The following is a 16,058-nucleotide window of genomic DNA, read 5'->3' on the forward strand; positions in this document are numbered from 1 at the left end:
TCACTTTATAGACAGAGGCAGTGTATTCTTATTGGCATTTTTTTTTTTTTTTTAGTTCTCTTCTTTTCTTTCTCCATCCCCACTCCCCACACATATACCTAAAGGAAAACAGAAACATATAACTATTTGGTAGATTCATTTTTTTGGAGACAGGAAACCTTCTGCTGTTTATGAAACAGCTTAAAACCTTCTCCACCCAAACCTCATCTTTATACACCTCATTAATACCTGGAAGTTGAAATGATCCTAGGTAATGCTACGTGGGGGAAAGATTGCCTGAAAGTTCTCTAAATGCAGAGCAGAAAATGTTCTTTGCATCTTATTATGTGGAAAATAGCACTAAAAATAAGATGATTTTTATATCCTTCTCTTTTTGTATTTGTTTATAAAAAATGTGTCAAGATTCATAAATTCTGTGTAGTAAAGAAAATAGAAGAAAAGGAAGCAAGAGTGCACAAATGGGGTGCTCTTACAACCTTTGGGATTGAGAGCACTTTTGAGACATATCTACCCCAGAACAAAATTCTCAGGGACTGTGGATAATGCTGTCGGAGAGAATAGAGTATTATGAAGAACTTGAAAAAGATCAGCTGCCCTTACGTTAATGTCTGAAGTGAAACATTCAGGCTTTGAAGACCTTCAGAAATATTCTTCCATTACTCATCCTTTAAACTAGATCTTGGGGATCCAGATCATGGTACATGGGGCACCGGGAAGTCAAAACATCATTGTATGACCAGTGGACCTTTCTACTGGTGTCTAAGGCTGAGCTTATTTAGTGCTTTGAGTAGAACTCTTGGCAACAAGTTGAAAGAGTTTTAAGACCGAAATGAGCAAGTACTAGCCCAAAGAAACACCGTCAGGGCCTGGTTCCCTTCCATGTTCCTCTTTTGTTTAATTTGTCCCCCCCTTCTCTCTCTCTACTCTTCATGTCTCCCTTCTTCCTATCCTGGTGCATTTCTTTCACTTCTTTCTTTTTTTTTCTTTTATTTATCCTTTCTCCATTTTCTTTTCTATATCTTGCCTCAAACAGGGCATTTATTGGGCAATGTCTGATTCTAGTGGTTGCTTTAAGTTCCAAGAAACTTGTAGAGTTTGTTCCAGGGAGGAGGAGAACAGATTAACATGGGGAGGAGGAACTGGACTCTAGGCTCTAGGTAGAAGTGGAGGGGAGAGGGTTGGGGGCACGAAATGTGAGGTGTGAAGGTGCCATAAGCATCCTGACCCTGAACCTCGTGGTTTTCATCCCATGGGAGAAGATTTGGGTTGACTCAGGTTGAAGGATGAGATTACCAACATTCCTCCCACTGCAGTATCCACTTCTGCCTTCCTGGCTGGCAGAGCCATCCTTCCACTAGTGAGGCTAAATGTGGCAGAGGTTCATTCTCCCACCTGTCTTAGAGCCAGGGTAGCATTCTTGGATAGCGGGTAGGAAGAAATGTTCACTGAGAGTCTTTGGGAAGAAATTGTCTTTCCTTGAAAAGAGAGATGCATGGAAGGAAAGATCTCCCTGCTTTGTCTCAGGATTTGTTCATGCCTACCTATGCTGTCTGCAGCTGTTACAGCAACCTTGCTACCCTGAGAGAAGCGTCGCTGAACTCTCCAAGGAAGGCAGGGCAAAAACATGGACAGGTCCTGGGTTCTTGAGACCCCTGAGCTGCCCATCCATGTCTGGAGCATTTTATATAATTGGCCTTATTGTTTAAGACATTTTTAGTTAGAGTTTCTCCTTCTTGCAGCTGAAAAGATTTTTATGAGAACCAGCAAACATAACCTCGTGGTTGAGTTTTATATTGTGTTGACTTTTTGTTAATTTCTTTAATGTTATATATTCAATTGACCAAACATTCTATGTACTTGTCTTCTTTCTCTAATGCTGCCTTCTTTCTCCATCCAGATTACTATCCAGAATCTGAAACTTCATTCTTTGTTTTTGTAAACTTTTCTGATAAAATGAAACAAAGTTTATAAACTCAAGGCTTGTGTCTATCACACTAGGATAAAAAAATCAGTCTCAATGATCTTTTTCTGACTTTCTGATGAATGTTATATATTCTGGCCTAAATAAGGCAGAGTATGACTTCTAGTAAGATCCATCACATCTTGACGATGCAAGCACAGAAGGACCTTTCCTCTTGTTTTATTTCTCCCTCCCTGTATCCCTTCCAGAAACAGCGTCTGAAGGGTACCTCATATTTAATACATGGAGCCCTGTAGTGAAATATAGTTGACAGTATCATTACCCATCCCCCCATTACTGCTTCAGTATGTGGCAAAATAAAAATTATTAATCTACATACCCAGTTATCATTTGGCTCTGTTCCCTAAAAGCTTCTGGATTTACTTAGTCTCTTTTGATCTGACCCCTCCAAGGAGGGTCCTATATTGTCTGACAGCTTCTTGGGATTTGGTAAAGGAGGATCTGGAGGAAAGGGGGTTGAGGAGGAAGGTGATATGAGAAGCTGGCCAGGGTGGAACTGAAGGAGTTGTTGGTGGGTTAAAGCCTGAGGAAAGAGACTTGGGAGTAGGTCCAGGTTGAAGTCAGGGGGTGGGAGGTAAATGTGCAGGGCTGGTGTTCACTCACTTTGTACCAGGAGGGCCACATGGATTGCTCACTGCCAGAGTTCATGCTGAGAGATCAGTACCTGGGCTGTACCAGTTGTTAATGTTTTGAACATCACATCTGGAGGCATGGGTACTTTAAGAAATCTCTGGGAGTTCTGCTGGCCCTCTTTATGGTGTTCAAGAGTAGAAATAAAAGTTTTAGAAAAAGAACATCATGGAATAATAACCTGTTGACACGTCTTTTGGTTGTGTTTTCTTTCCTTTGCCTTTCCTCTTTCCTCCTCCTTTTTCTTTTCTGGGTCACCACTCTGGTACTGAAGCACCACGCTGGGAAGTACAGACTAGAGGTGTTACCCGTATAATCATTGTTTACGGGGAATCGTGATTGATAATACTGGACTCCAATTGTTTTTATTCAAATACAGGAAATGGAGAAAGTGTTTTTCCTTTAGGACTTATCCAAAAGTTTAGAAACGCTGAATTTAGCTACCTATAAATATGTTTGCTTATTTGAGAAAAGTCTTATCTCCTACCAGGAAATGTTGTGACAGTAATGGAATAAAAGTCTTCTGAGCTTCTCTTGGTATGTTTATCTGTGAATATATTCTTGACTCTCAGAACCACTATCTGTTAAACCAGTGTTTTATCGACAGCTATGTTGTGAAATAATTAATACTGTATCCTGTTTTTAATTTGGCTGCTAGTTGCTTTAGAGTCCAAATTCAGAAATACATTCCCTCTGGCCATGAACAGAGAAGAAAAATGATTGCAGATGATGGTGGGACAACCTAACTGTGTGGCAGTGTGGTAAGGGGACCTCAGGAGGAAAATGCTAAGTGAAAATCCTTTCTTTTCATACAGCTCTAGAGCCGTGCTCTCCAATAGAAATTTAACATGAGCCATAAACATGCTCCATGCATGTAATTTTAAATGTTCTAGTACTCACATTAAAAATGTAAAAAGAAATAGGTGAAATTAATTTTAAAATCTCTTTATCTCGTATGTCCAAGATAGTGCCGTTCCAATATATAATCAATATCAAAATTATTGAGATACTATAGTTCTCTTTTTTCTTTGCACTCAGTATTTGAAATCCAGTGTGTCTTTTACTTACGGCATGTCTCAATTCGGGCTAGCCATGTTTCAAGTGCTCAGTAGCCACAAGATGGATAGTGGCTCCTGTACTGACCAGCATAGCTCTCAACTATTTCCGAGGATAATTATTATAATCTTCACTCAGTACTCACAATAAATCAAGATGGTGTCTGGTCATAAAGGCAGAGATGATCACTTTTTCTTCAGTCGTATAAGGACTTCTTTGTTAATGCATTTGGGACCAACTTTTGAAATGTTTACCATGGAGCAAGAGGAGGAAGGATTGGCTTCAACATGTGAAGGGGGACTCTGAGAGGAGACTCAGAGCTTTGTGGGCTGGCAACAGCACAGTGCTTGATGCGGATTTGTGGTTGGCATTTATGATCCAGATTATCGAGGTGAGGTCATTGATGAAAATAGATATGGGAAATATAGTTATTTATTAGGAACAGTATGGTGTAACAGAATGAGTCCTAGATCATGGGTCAGGAGAACTAGGCACTAGCCCAGGCATTGATCTGGGAGGAGGGAAATAAACTAGCATTTATCAAGCCAGTTACAGCATTAGGTGCTTTATGCCCATTTTCTTGTCCAATTCTTATAATAAGCCCAGTAGTTAAATATTATAACTAACTCCCGCTTACAGAGGAAGCGGGAAGAAAGGAAGAAACTGAGCCTAGAGAGGAGGAGTCCTGGCTTACCATGAAGCAAGAATAAAGTCTCAGCTCTGATTCCAAAGCTGCTATGTTCTTACATTATAATCCATATGCATGCCATATAGGTTGTATCTTCTATCAATAAGGATTCAACTAAAGCCAAACCAGTCATGTATGCATGTATGTATCCATGTGGTAGACATTTGTTACAGGGAACTGGCTTACACAGTTGTGGAGGTTGGTTAAGCAGTCTCTGTAAGGATGTTTTCATCTGATGCAGGAACTTGAGGTCCCCAGGGCAGGTAGTCATGAAGGGAGGATCACAAGCATGCTTGAAACCACAAGCACAAGATGAAACCCCACAAGGTCCACCTGAGCTCCATTTCTGTTCTTGTTGCCTCTGACCTTGGTTATGAAAGTGTTCTGAAGACTCTGAGCTTCTTCATCAAGGACCTAAACACACAAAACTGGCTCAGGAGGTAGAGAACCTGAAGAAGGATCCAGGGGACTGTGGAGCAATTGTGGGCCCAGCTGCTGCTTCACAGCAGTGAGCTAAATCAGCCAATGAGCAACAAGTGTGTGAGTGACAGAGTGGCTGCAGCTTCCCTTCTGCCCTCCTGTTTTCCTAAGAATCTTCCCTGGGACCCACCCTAATAGGGAACATATAAGAAAGGGAATTCTGGGAAATGTAGTTCAGCCTACTCAAGTTGACACATTACAAAGCCATCACATAGGTGCTTAATAAATATTTGCTGAGTGACTGATTGACTGATTGAATGAACATTGTGCTGCATCTCTTGAAAGTTCTCTGGGAGTCAGAACACCTAATTTTGGCTCTGCCTCTTATAAATCAAGCAATTTTGAACAAGTCACTTAACCCTTTGAGTCTTGGTGTCTTCATCTGTGAAATTCCAAGAATAATCCCTGTTCTGCCTATTTAATAGGACATTTATAGGGATCAGTTGAGATGATACGAACAAAAGGACTGGGAACATTACAAAGCAGAAAACAAATGTGATGTAGTATTACATTATTTTAATTATTAATGTTGTTATTAATACTTCAGCTTCCTAATTTATCACACAGAGTTAATAGTTTCTGACCAATTTACCTTATAGATGTGCCAGGAAGATTAAATTTGATGAACTATGTAGAAATACTCTTGTCAGTTATGCCATGACATATTCTTCAAAGGCAAGACATAATTATTGTGCAACACTCAGAAACATTTGCACACTGTGTTTCAGTTATGGACTAAGTGGCTTAGGGGGATAAGTGTGTAATTGGAACCATTGGTAACCCTGGGAGTTGGAGGGCAGTGGCCATTTCTTGGATGAAATTTGTGGGCATTGGATGAGGTTTCTGTCCTGTAAGTCTGGGCTTGGATTTCATAGCAGCCAAACTTGCTCAGCAGAATGAAGAAATCCCTGCGGAAATTCTTGGTGAAGATGGCATAGAGGAAGGGGTTTGCACAGGAGTTGATGGGGTAGAACAGGACCAGGAGGATCTTTGACTTGGACACAGTGATGAGAGGCACCTTGAGGGAGGCAGAGATGGCAAAGAAGGAGATGGGTGCCATGCAGAGGAAGTCCGTGAAGATGAGCATGGCCATGCGCTTGGCAATCTTGGTGTCACTAGAGGAGGACATGATGTTGGGGTTCCTCACTGTGAGGTAGATGTGAGTGTAGCAGCCACAGATGACCATAAAGGCCAGGACATTGAGCACAAGGAGGGACATCACATAAAGCTGTGACAAGGGGCTGTCAATATCCATGGGCAAGCAGATGCTCACCTTCATGTAGCTGCTGATGCCAAAGAGGGGAAAGAGGGCGACTGCAAAAGCAAAGACCCAGCCTACCAGCATGACACTGGCAGCATGGCGGAGCTGCACTTTGCATTCTAGCTGCATGGCGTGGGTGATGGTATGCCATCTTTCCAGCGTGATGGCTGTCAGAGTGTAGACTGAGAGCTCACTGGCAAAGACAGTGAAAAAGCCAGCAGCATGACAGCCTGCTCCAGTTTGCCAGTCAATGGCATAGTTGTGGTACTGGCTTTTGGTGTGGATATCAACGGATGCTATGAGCAGCAGATAGATTCCAGTGCAGAGATCGGCAAAGGCCAGATTGCACATAAGGAACCGGGGGACTGTGAGTTTGTATTGGCTGGTGATCAGGATCAGCAGCACGATGATGTTCCCAGTGATGGCCAGGATGCTAATAAACCATATCAAGACTCTGAGGATATCATACCCCATAATATCTTCACACGGATTGAATGCATCTGGCTCGGGGGAGCAAGTCACATCAACCACTTCATTGCATAAGTCATAGTCAAAGTCACTGTACATCATGTCAAATACTTTGGCATAACTGGACTCATCTTCTTCTGCTACAGAGACTCTGTGACCCCTTGCCTGAGTCACATCATCAACATCTTGCCTTAAAATAGATTTGTTGCAAATTGGATGAAGGTTGGAGCTAGAAAAATACAAAAAGGAATTGAATCAACATGTTAGATCCAGAATGGCAAATGTATCACTGTCTTGACACAGAATAGAGAATGGGGTTTCTTCCTGAGGTTGTTTTTTTTTTGTTTTGTTTTGTTTTTTTCATAACAGTTTGTCTACCCTTGAGGCTAAGCTCAAGGGTTAATGCTGCTTACTGGAAATGAACAGAATAACTCGTGTGTATATTCCTAGAGTTGGACAGCCCACTGGGGAAACCATCTGGCCACAACCTGAATGTGGGGAGGAAGGCGCCTGGGACTAGATAAGCCTTGCTGTTAAGTGCAGATAATTTACAGACCTGATATCCACTCCACCCTCTCCCTTCCCCATCTCCATTCAGCTCTCTCTTACTATTCCTGAGTAGGATATAGCCCCCTTCCTCTACTCTGAACTCCAGTCCTGGACGATCTGGATTGTTTTCTGGCTCAAATAAAAATTGACTTTATCTACGTAAATCAGAAGATCAGAGGCTGTAGTTAGTTCCCAGTCAGCCCTGTCCCTGATTCTTTGATACTCAGGCTACTGGGAGGTCTGCTAATTTGCCTGAAATGTTACTGAGGGCCCTGTTCTTTATTATTTCATTCCCCTGGGGGCCACAACAGGCCTCAGGCATGTATTTGTCTGCAAGGTAAGCCTGGCACTCTCATATTAAATAGTTCACTAGTGACTGCTCCAGAAAACAAATGCAGGTTGCACGGGGCCTAATATATTCTGAGATTGTAACTCATCCCTGGAGAGATGGCTCTTCTTGGGCTCACTTCTCTGTCTTAGTTTTTCTTTTAAACCCAAGTGTACAAGAGGCCTTGTCAACAGAATAGAAGCACTTCCAGAAGGGATTGAATGAAAGCCAGACGATAAATATTTTATCCAGACAAGTGGATAATGCACATAGAGACAGAGGGTGGTAGTTCTGTTTTGAAGCAAAGGCTTAAGGAATGGGGCTGTTTCACACTGGATCTTTTTTTGGGATGGAAACACACACACACACACACACACACACACACAATCCCTCCCTCCCTTCCTTAAGGACAAGCTCATGGCGATGTTAAGTGACTGAATTTCTCTCAAGCCTTAACATAATCTAATAAGTGAGTGGGAAAGTGAGTGTTAAAACTCATCAAAGACCTCCCTTCTCCTTCATAAGGAGGGTGGCTGGTGAGTGGAGGAGGCAAAGATTCCATTGGTTACAAAAGGATGATGGCTGGCCACATGTGCTAATGGACATGGACTGAACTCTTCCGCATCAACTTCTGAGAAGGGGCTGTTAGTGAGAACCCTCTTCCCTATTTTCTCCCCTCCAAGGAAGTGAGCAGACTTGCCCAGAAGTCATTTTCCCTTGGCCCAAGGGACTCTGTTTTTCCTGGAGAAGGTGTCATTTTTTTGTTTGCTTTTTGAAGACTGATAGGGCTTCTCACCTCAGTCACAGGTTGCATTAAGGAGGTTAAACAATTAATATACACATAATTGAAGATGTGCAGGAAATCTTTTGGTTTAGTCGGAGATCTTACAAGAAAGATGAGGCAAGTTCAGAGACAGGCTAAGAGAGGACCAGAGAATCACTCTGTTTCTCATTCTAACTCCCAGCTCCTAAACCCTGTCATTGGATTAGCGGCAGCCCAGTTCTAGGAATAGAAAGTAAGTAACCTGGTGCCTGCAGACTGTGATTTGTGTTCATTGCAACGGGTCTGACTAACCATCTAGACACAGCCTTCACTTCCCAGGGCTTCTGTTGGCTTCTGTGAAGATGCTTATTGTTGATGCTGTTACCAACATATTTTAAATATATTGCTTCCCTTTCCTGAAACAGAAGTGACCCAGTGACATGACCCAGTGGGGGAAATGTAAACAATGCATGTCTTTAAGGGAAGGATAGAAACAAAAATGTTAGCGAGGGAAATAAAGTCTTGCATCTGCAGTAACTTGGCCAACCCTAAGTATCATTAAGAATTGGGAATTCAGTTTCAGGTGAGTTTAGAAAGGTGGTACTCCTGGGCCCCGATAAATCAGTGAACAGACACCTGGGAAGTGCACGGCATAGTGGCCCAGAGTCTGAGCTTTGGAGGCAGACAGACCAGAGAGTTTGGATCTGAGTTCAGTTGGTGTTGGTTAAGTTACTTATTGTCTCTGAGCCTCAGTGTCTGCTTTTGTGAGAAGGGAATAAAAATAGCATTGTTACCTTTGTGAGAATTAAATGAGATAAAGGTTCAAAGTATTACAGAGCCTGGCAGTGAGACAGTTGAAAGACAGGTGATGGTGGCTACTGACTAAGTTCACGCTGGGGTGTAGATCCTATGTGGGTACTTAATACATGTGCCACAGTGCATCAGTTTAAAATCTAGCTGTGAAGAAAAGGTCTAAATACAAGAAAAATTTAAAGAATAAAACAAGGGCAAAATAGCACTGCAAGATGAGTAGAGAACTATGACAGGGAAATAACAGAGGGACACATGAGGGGTGTGGTTGACAAGGTCTTTTGGTGAGTCCAGGAGGGCCGTTGGCCATCTCACAATCCCAAGGGCCTAATATTTACGCTTGGAGGCATTATTTCCAAGTGAGGGTTGGGTGAACAATTTCATCATACAACTTTAAACTCAAATTTCATTACCAAACTGCACCTACTGTGGTATACCATGGAATGACAACATTTAAAAAATAAATCCTGCACTTTTCTCCTAAATAGCCCAAGCATATAGATTTGTTTGTGAATTTGTTAAATACAAAGACTAAATGCCGCTGCGATTTTTGTTACTACAGCGTGGCATGTCTTCCTAGAAGAGGCTTGGGCCTCTCCTTGGCTGCACTCGACCTGCCCTGATGGTGAGTTAGAATAGGGACCTAGAGAAGGTAAGAGCCAGGTGGTCTGGAGGGATCAGGGAATGCTTCAGGTCATGGTACAATGTAAGGCAGACCTGGGGATTTCTAGCTGGGAGAGCCCCGAGGCTACATATGTACTTCCAAGAGGTGGCAAGACCAGAGAAGTCTGAGCAACAGAGAAAGAGAATGGTGAATTGGTGCTGGGCCAGACAGCACACCATGTGCAGCTCTTACAGTGGCCTGATCATCCTCTGAGATTTCTCCTGAGGGGTATTTAGTGGAACTAAATCGGCGGTGATATTAGTATCTTTCTTTGCCCTGGCTGGAATAACTTCCCAGAATATCAAAGAGGCAAGCCTTTTGCCTCAGCCCAAGCTCTTAAATTCTAGTCATTAGGAAGAAATTCTCTGGCCCTTGAGCTCATCTGTGAGGAGTGTCTATTCTGGATGGTTTCTCAATGATGAGTGCTTATTCTGAAAAGTAGCCCCTTCCTTGCAGATCCTTCCAGGGGGTCTGAGTGTGGACTCCCTACTTTGAGAACATTTTAGGGTGTGTACTGTTGGATTGTTTTGTTTTATTTTGCTTTAGTACAGAGGACATGTCACATATTCAGGCTGAATAATAGAAGAGACTGCATAAACTGGTGAAATAATGCCACAGAAGCCGTGTTAGTGCTGGGCTACTGTACAGCAGTGGTGACAAGGTACCATGTGACTGCATGCAGCTGCATGGGATGGTTGTATCCGTGAGTTCAGGAGAGGGAGAAAGCTGTAAGAACTCCTGATATTTAGTGGATTATACCTCCAGTGGATCCTTTAAATATCCGGTATAATCTCCAAAGTACTCACTGTCCACTGTCTCCAGAACCTGTCTACAATAACTTCAACTTTTTAACCAGTTAACCACTGGGACACGGCTTTATTTGTATTACCCTCTTACATAGGGGCTTCCTCGAACCTGACCAGCCTAGAAAGCCAAAGTGAAGAGATGTTACAATATTTGTCCTCCCTGTGAGGTGCTAATCTCCAAAGATGGATTAGAGAGGTTTAGAGTGGTTGGACTGTGTTGTGGGTGTCTCTGATATGGGATTTATGCCTCTCCCCTTCAAAGTTGACTTTGACGGGCCCTGGCACATTGATGGGGTACAGAGTTTGGGACTTGAAGGATAAATCCATGTTGGTACAAAGGAAAAAGGGAACAGATATTTACTAAGCATTAATTATGAGCCAGGCACCATGCTTGGAGTTTTTCATGTTCTCTCATTCAGTATTTGATAGGAGGTCTACCGTGGAGGTAGCCTTCTCTTGTAAGCCCATTTTTTCAAAGAAAATGCTAAAGCTTTTATCTAAAGTATGCCTGAGGCCTTTCAACAGGGAGATCTCTGAAAGTAGATTCTCTTCATGCCACAAAGATGTAGAAGCTGTGGACCAAGTTCTGCACTGGAGAAATGCCCCAGTGGGACTCAAGGGATGGACACCAGAAGACTCACATTTGCCTCCTCCAGTTTGCAAAGGCACAGCAGTGGCTGGGGTAGGTGAGGCTGGCCTCCATGAGTGTGACAAACTTTTCCAGACTGGGAAGCTTTTTTAAGTTGTAGGTCGACCTGGCCCGCAGCTTCTTAAGATTTTCTAAGCCATAGCTAGGCAGGGAGTGGATTCTGGTTCTTGAAATATCTCTATAAGGAGAAAAGGTAAACATAACCTGATTACTATGGGCCTATATTTTCTGCTGTGTTAGAAAAATGGCAGGCACAGTAGTGATGTTCTTACTTGGGTACATCCAGCACACCTCGGTCAGATCAGTATTTGGCTAACAGGATATTTGGTTTGGTAGGAGCCCTGGCCCTCGTGTTTGTGGTAGGAGGATTTAGATAACAGGCCACTCAGTATCCTGGATATACTCACATCTTGGCTAATCTGGGGCTTAACTGCAGCCCTTTCTCCTTCCACAGTCTATTTATAGAATAGATACCCACTAATTTACACAGGACAGAGGGTTTAAGACAATTTCCTCCCCATCATCAAGCCAGATGTAAAAATAGATCTGATGAGCTGGGGTGGAATCTGTAGCCAGATTTCAGAAAAGGATGAGAAGAGAGCACATCATAAGGGAAGAGGGGTCTGGTGGGCATCGGAGGCATCAAGTCAAAGTGGCGATGGAGAGTGGTGGTCATGAGCTTGGTGTCCATGGCTAGACTTGACTGTATGCATGTGTACCCTGCCCCTCGATCTTTTAGATTCATGACCTTGGTCAAGTTATCTCACTTTCCCGTGTCTCAGTTTCCTCAGCTATAAAATAGTAATGGTCATAATCATACCTGCCTCAGAGGGTTGTTGTGAGAATTACATGAGTTAAAGTACGTAGAGAATGTCCCAGCCAACACTTAATGGCTGGCAGCTATTATCAGTAAACATTGCACACACACACACAGTTGTTCTTGCTTTGTAGGAGTCTCTGCCTGGGTATATGGGGAGGTCTCTATGGAAGGCAGCAATGAACAATTTAACCAGGTGCCTGTTGGGCTCCAGACTCCCACCCTTTCTGGCAGCAGAACCAGTGACATGAGTGATTCTCTGGCAGTGCTGTTGGCAGCTGCAACCTTCAAAACAACCATGACCAGCTGGTAGGAGCAAGGAGATTGAAATGGTACCAGCTGAGACTTGTTGGGATTAGCAGGCTGGCTGTGAATGAGGGCTTCTGATAGGGATGATGGCAAGTGATGACCAGGATGGATTCATTTCAGGCACCCTTGGGGATCCCTGGATACACTTGGTGAAGGAGAATCTTATAATGTCTGCATTTCCTATTAGTCAAAGCAGTGGGCACTCAGAGCAATGAAACTTGGGGGTGTGAATATATATCGGCTACCCCATATGTTCTCAGAGTCTGGTGAAAATTACTTTCTCAAAGCCTTGTTTTCATGGTGTCATTCCTTCTCTTGCTCAAAAATTTATAATGCTTCCTGGTGTCATTCCTTCTCTTGCCCCAAAATTTATAATGCTTCCTGGTGTTCAGTGAAACCCACTCATAATTGCTGCCCTATTTGTCACTTCCCTTTTCCAATCAAACTTCTTATACTGGTTGTCCATACTTGATGTCACTGTTTCCTCATCTCATAATCCAGCTCAGTTTCTTCCCAATCTCTGGAGAAACAGTACTCACTTAAGTCACATCTTAGTTCTAACCTTCTTGACTTCTCAATTGCATTTCACCTGTAAAACATTCTAATGCACACTCTTTCTTGGCATCACATTCTTTTTAATTTCTTATGACTTCTACTTTGACTCATTTCCAATTTTGTTTTCTTTCTCCTCTATCTGTTCTCTAATGTTGGTGTTTCTTGAAATTTAGGCCCCTTTCTGATTGTACCTAAGCTTCCCAGGTGATCTTACCCACTTCCTTGGTTTCAGTTACCAGGTATATGCTGATGGATTCCAAATGTAAATCCAAGTTCAGATCCTACTTCCGAACCCGAACCCCAGATAATCCGTTGACCATCAGATCCCACCATTTTGATGACTTGCAACTATCAAAACTAAATTCACCATTTTCCTTATAAATATGCTCCTCCCCATTTGTTTTTCTTATCTCAGAAGCTGACTCCTCCATTTTCCCCTGCTGTTCAGGAGAGAAACCTGGGAGTCATCCTTGACCCCCTCTCCTCATTTGGACATCAGTTTCTTGTTCTCCCAAGCCTAACTTTTACATCTGTTTCAAATCAGTCCACTCCTTTGCTGCAACTTTAGTCTAAATCACCATAATCTATGCCTAGAGAGAGACACAACAGCCTCATAAAGGCGGTTCTACTGGCCATCATATCGGGGTTCTCCAGAGACACAGAACTAATAGGATATATGGAGATGTATAATAGGAGATTTATTATGGAAATTGGCTCACACAATTATGGAGGCTGAGAAGTCCCAGGATATGCCATCTTCAAGCCAGAGAACCAGGAAAGTTGGTGTTAAAATTCACTCTGAGACCAGAGGCCTGAGAACCATGGAGGCCACTGGTCTAAGTCCCAGAGTCTGAAGGCCAGAGAATCAGGATCTCTGATGTCCAAGGCCAGGAGGAGATGAAGCTCAAGAAGAAAGGAAGCACATTTGCCTTTCCTCTGCCTTTTTGTTCCAGTAGGGCCCTTAACTGATGAGACAATGCCTACCAACACTGGGGAGGGTGAAGCTTCTTTACTCAGTCTGTTGATTCCAACGCTAACCTCTTCTGAAAACACTCTCACAGACACATGAGAAATAATGTTTTACCAACTCTCGGGCATGCCATGGCCCAGTCAACTTGACAAATAAAATTAACTATCATGTCCATCTCTCTTTAATACAACCTACACTGCATATAATACTTTTAAAATGCCAATTAGATTGTAACTTCCTGTGTGTAGCTAGTCAGTGATTCCCCATTGCCCTTCCTATGAAGTACCCAGCAACGGACGTGATGTGCTGGTCATTTGCCTGGTTTCTCTCATATTCATTCTGTGCCCTTTTCTATGTCTATTCTGTATTGCAGGAGAGGTGGCCTCTGCAGGTTCCATTTTTCAGGTACCACCTTGACGATCAACCCTCAGTTGGGTTCAGCAAATGGCACTGGTAGATCGGAGGGTGGGAGGAAGGGTGAAGTTAGGGCATTGCTTGTTCCTCCTCTACCTCAGGCAACAGCTACTCTGTGACTCCAGATGTCATCAGGCAGGTCCACTGAATGTCTAGCAGCTACCAGACATCCCAGTTCTTGTGCTCCAGGAAGACTACATCCTTACTTGCCTTCAAGTCCTAGAATGAGTCTTGGTGACCTACCACTGCTAATCCTCTGCTTAATATTAATGATTACTTTTATGTAACACCTGTATATATTTCAGTTAGTTCCCCTCCTTATTGGATGCCAGGTAAATCAAATTCATTGGTACTATTGTTCAAATACTTCAGTATGCTTGCTGATTTTTTGCTTGCTTGTTCTATCATCTCTGAGAAAGCCACATTAAAATATCCAACTATGATTTTGGATTTGTATACTGCTACTGTAAGTTTTGTCAATTTTTGCTTTATGTATTTTTGATGACAATATTTAGGTACATAAAATTATCGAAATTTTTAATTGAATTATATTTGATTCACAATATTGTGTTAGTTTCAGGTATACAGCAAAGTGATTCAACTATACATATATGTGTATATAGCTATACTCTTTTAAAAAATTCTTTTACATTATAGTTTATTACAGACAAATACAGAATTTCTACATCTTCCTGGTGACTTTCTTTATATCTAGTAATGTTTGTCTCCTAACTTTTTGGACAGTACTTCTTTGCTGGTTACTTCCTGACCTCTAGCTGGTGGAGTACCCATGGGCTCAGAACATAGCCTTCTTTTCCCCATTTGCACTTTCGTGTAGGTGAACTCATCTTGCCTTATGACTTAAACACCAACTATATGCTGATGGCTCCCAATTTTTATCTCTAGGCTGCTCTTCTCCCTTAAACTCCAGACTCTTATGTTCAACTACCTCCTTATAATCTCTCCTTTGTTGTTTAATAGGCAGGTGGAGGTATTAAAAATTGAGCTCTTGATCTTTCCCTAAACCTGCTCTCCTTGCAGACTTTCCAGTTGTTCATGCAAAAATTTAGAAGTTATCCTTGTCTTCTCTTTCTCTCACACCTCATATGCAAACCCTTAGCACAAGAACTTGGCCCTACCTTTCACACACGTCTGGACTTTAACTACCTTTCACAACATTCATTGCTATCACCATGGGGTAAAAGTTTATAGTGTTCCAAAGTCTCTCTTCTCGTTCTTCCCTATGTATTACAATTCCTCAGAGCTAGGGTCCTTGCAGGTAAGAGTCTGATCCATGAGCCTTTGCCCTGTGATGAGTCTTTGCTCTCTGCTGTTGAAAGATCTAGCTGTCCTGGCCTACTCTCTACATCCCATTGTTTCAGAGTTTTTCAACTGTCTTCTCTGCCCTAAGAAGTCCTTCTAGTTTCTCTTTTCCGGCAGTTGCTCCTCTGACCACTTCGTCTAATGACACTCGCTCTGGTCCCTGTCACCACGTTTTTGTTTCACCTGGTGTATGGGCTCTCTATTTCCCCTCAAATGTGGAAGGGAGCAAAGATTGTCTGTTCTGTTTAAGATAGTTCAAGATTCCCTCCAAAGAATGAGGTGAAAGTGTACCAAAAAGTTCTTCAGGAACAATTTAAACCAGGGCAATTATTTATTACCTGCCAGGGACATCTTTCATATTTCTGAAAGCAAGCATACAAAGCAGAAGATGATTTTTTTTTCTTAGCTATGCCTTCTCCCACTTGAGTTTAGAATATGCAAAAATCACATTAATTGAAGATTCTCCAAAATAGAAAAAATTTATATTCCATGCAATGCCATCATATTCTCTCATTTACTCTGTGTTCAATTAAAGAT

At 42.4% G+C, this 16,058-nt stretch overlaps 1 protein-coding gene across 3 annotated transcripts in view; it reads right to left on the minus strand.

The window, feature by feature from the left end:
• Positions 1-5,101: 5,101 nt before the first annotated feature.
• The window catches only part of FSHR (follicle stimulating hormone receptor), a 153,015-nt gene continuing 142,058 nt past the window's right edge, over positions 5,102-16,058 (minus strand). Inside the window, exons 9-10 of one of the 3 annotated variants that reach the window (XM_010967756.3) lie at positions 11,126-11,311; positions 5,102-6,793 (exon numbers count right to left, since the gene is read on the minus strand). In XM_010967756.3, coding sequence (XP_010966058.1) covers positions 5,560-6,793; positions 11,126-11,311 — 1,420 coding nt within the window. In that variant the 3' untranslated portion in view covers positions 5,102-5,559. The remainder of the gene's footprint in view (positions 6,794-11,125; positions 11,312-16,058) is intronic. The other 2 variants (XM_045504841.2, XM_045504842.2) reach the window with 2 other exon arrangements.

The sequence above is a fragment of the Camelus bactrianus genome, chromosome 15 (assembly GCF_048773025.1).
Source record: "Camelus bactrianus isolate YW-2024 breed Bactrian camel chromosome 15, ASM4877302v1, whole genome shotgun sequence".
NCBI lineage: Eukaryota > Metazoa > Chordata > Mammalia > Artiodactyla > Camelidae > Camelus > Camelus bactrianus.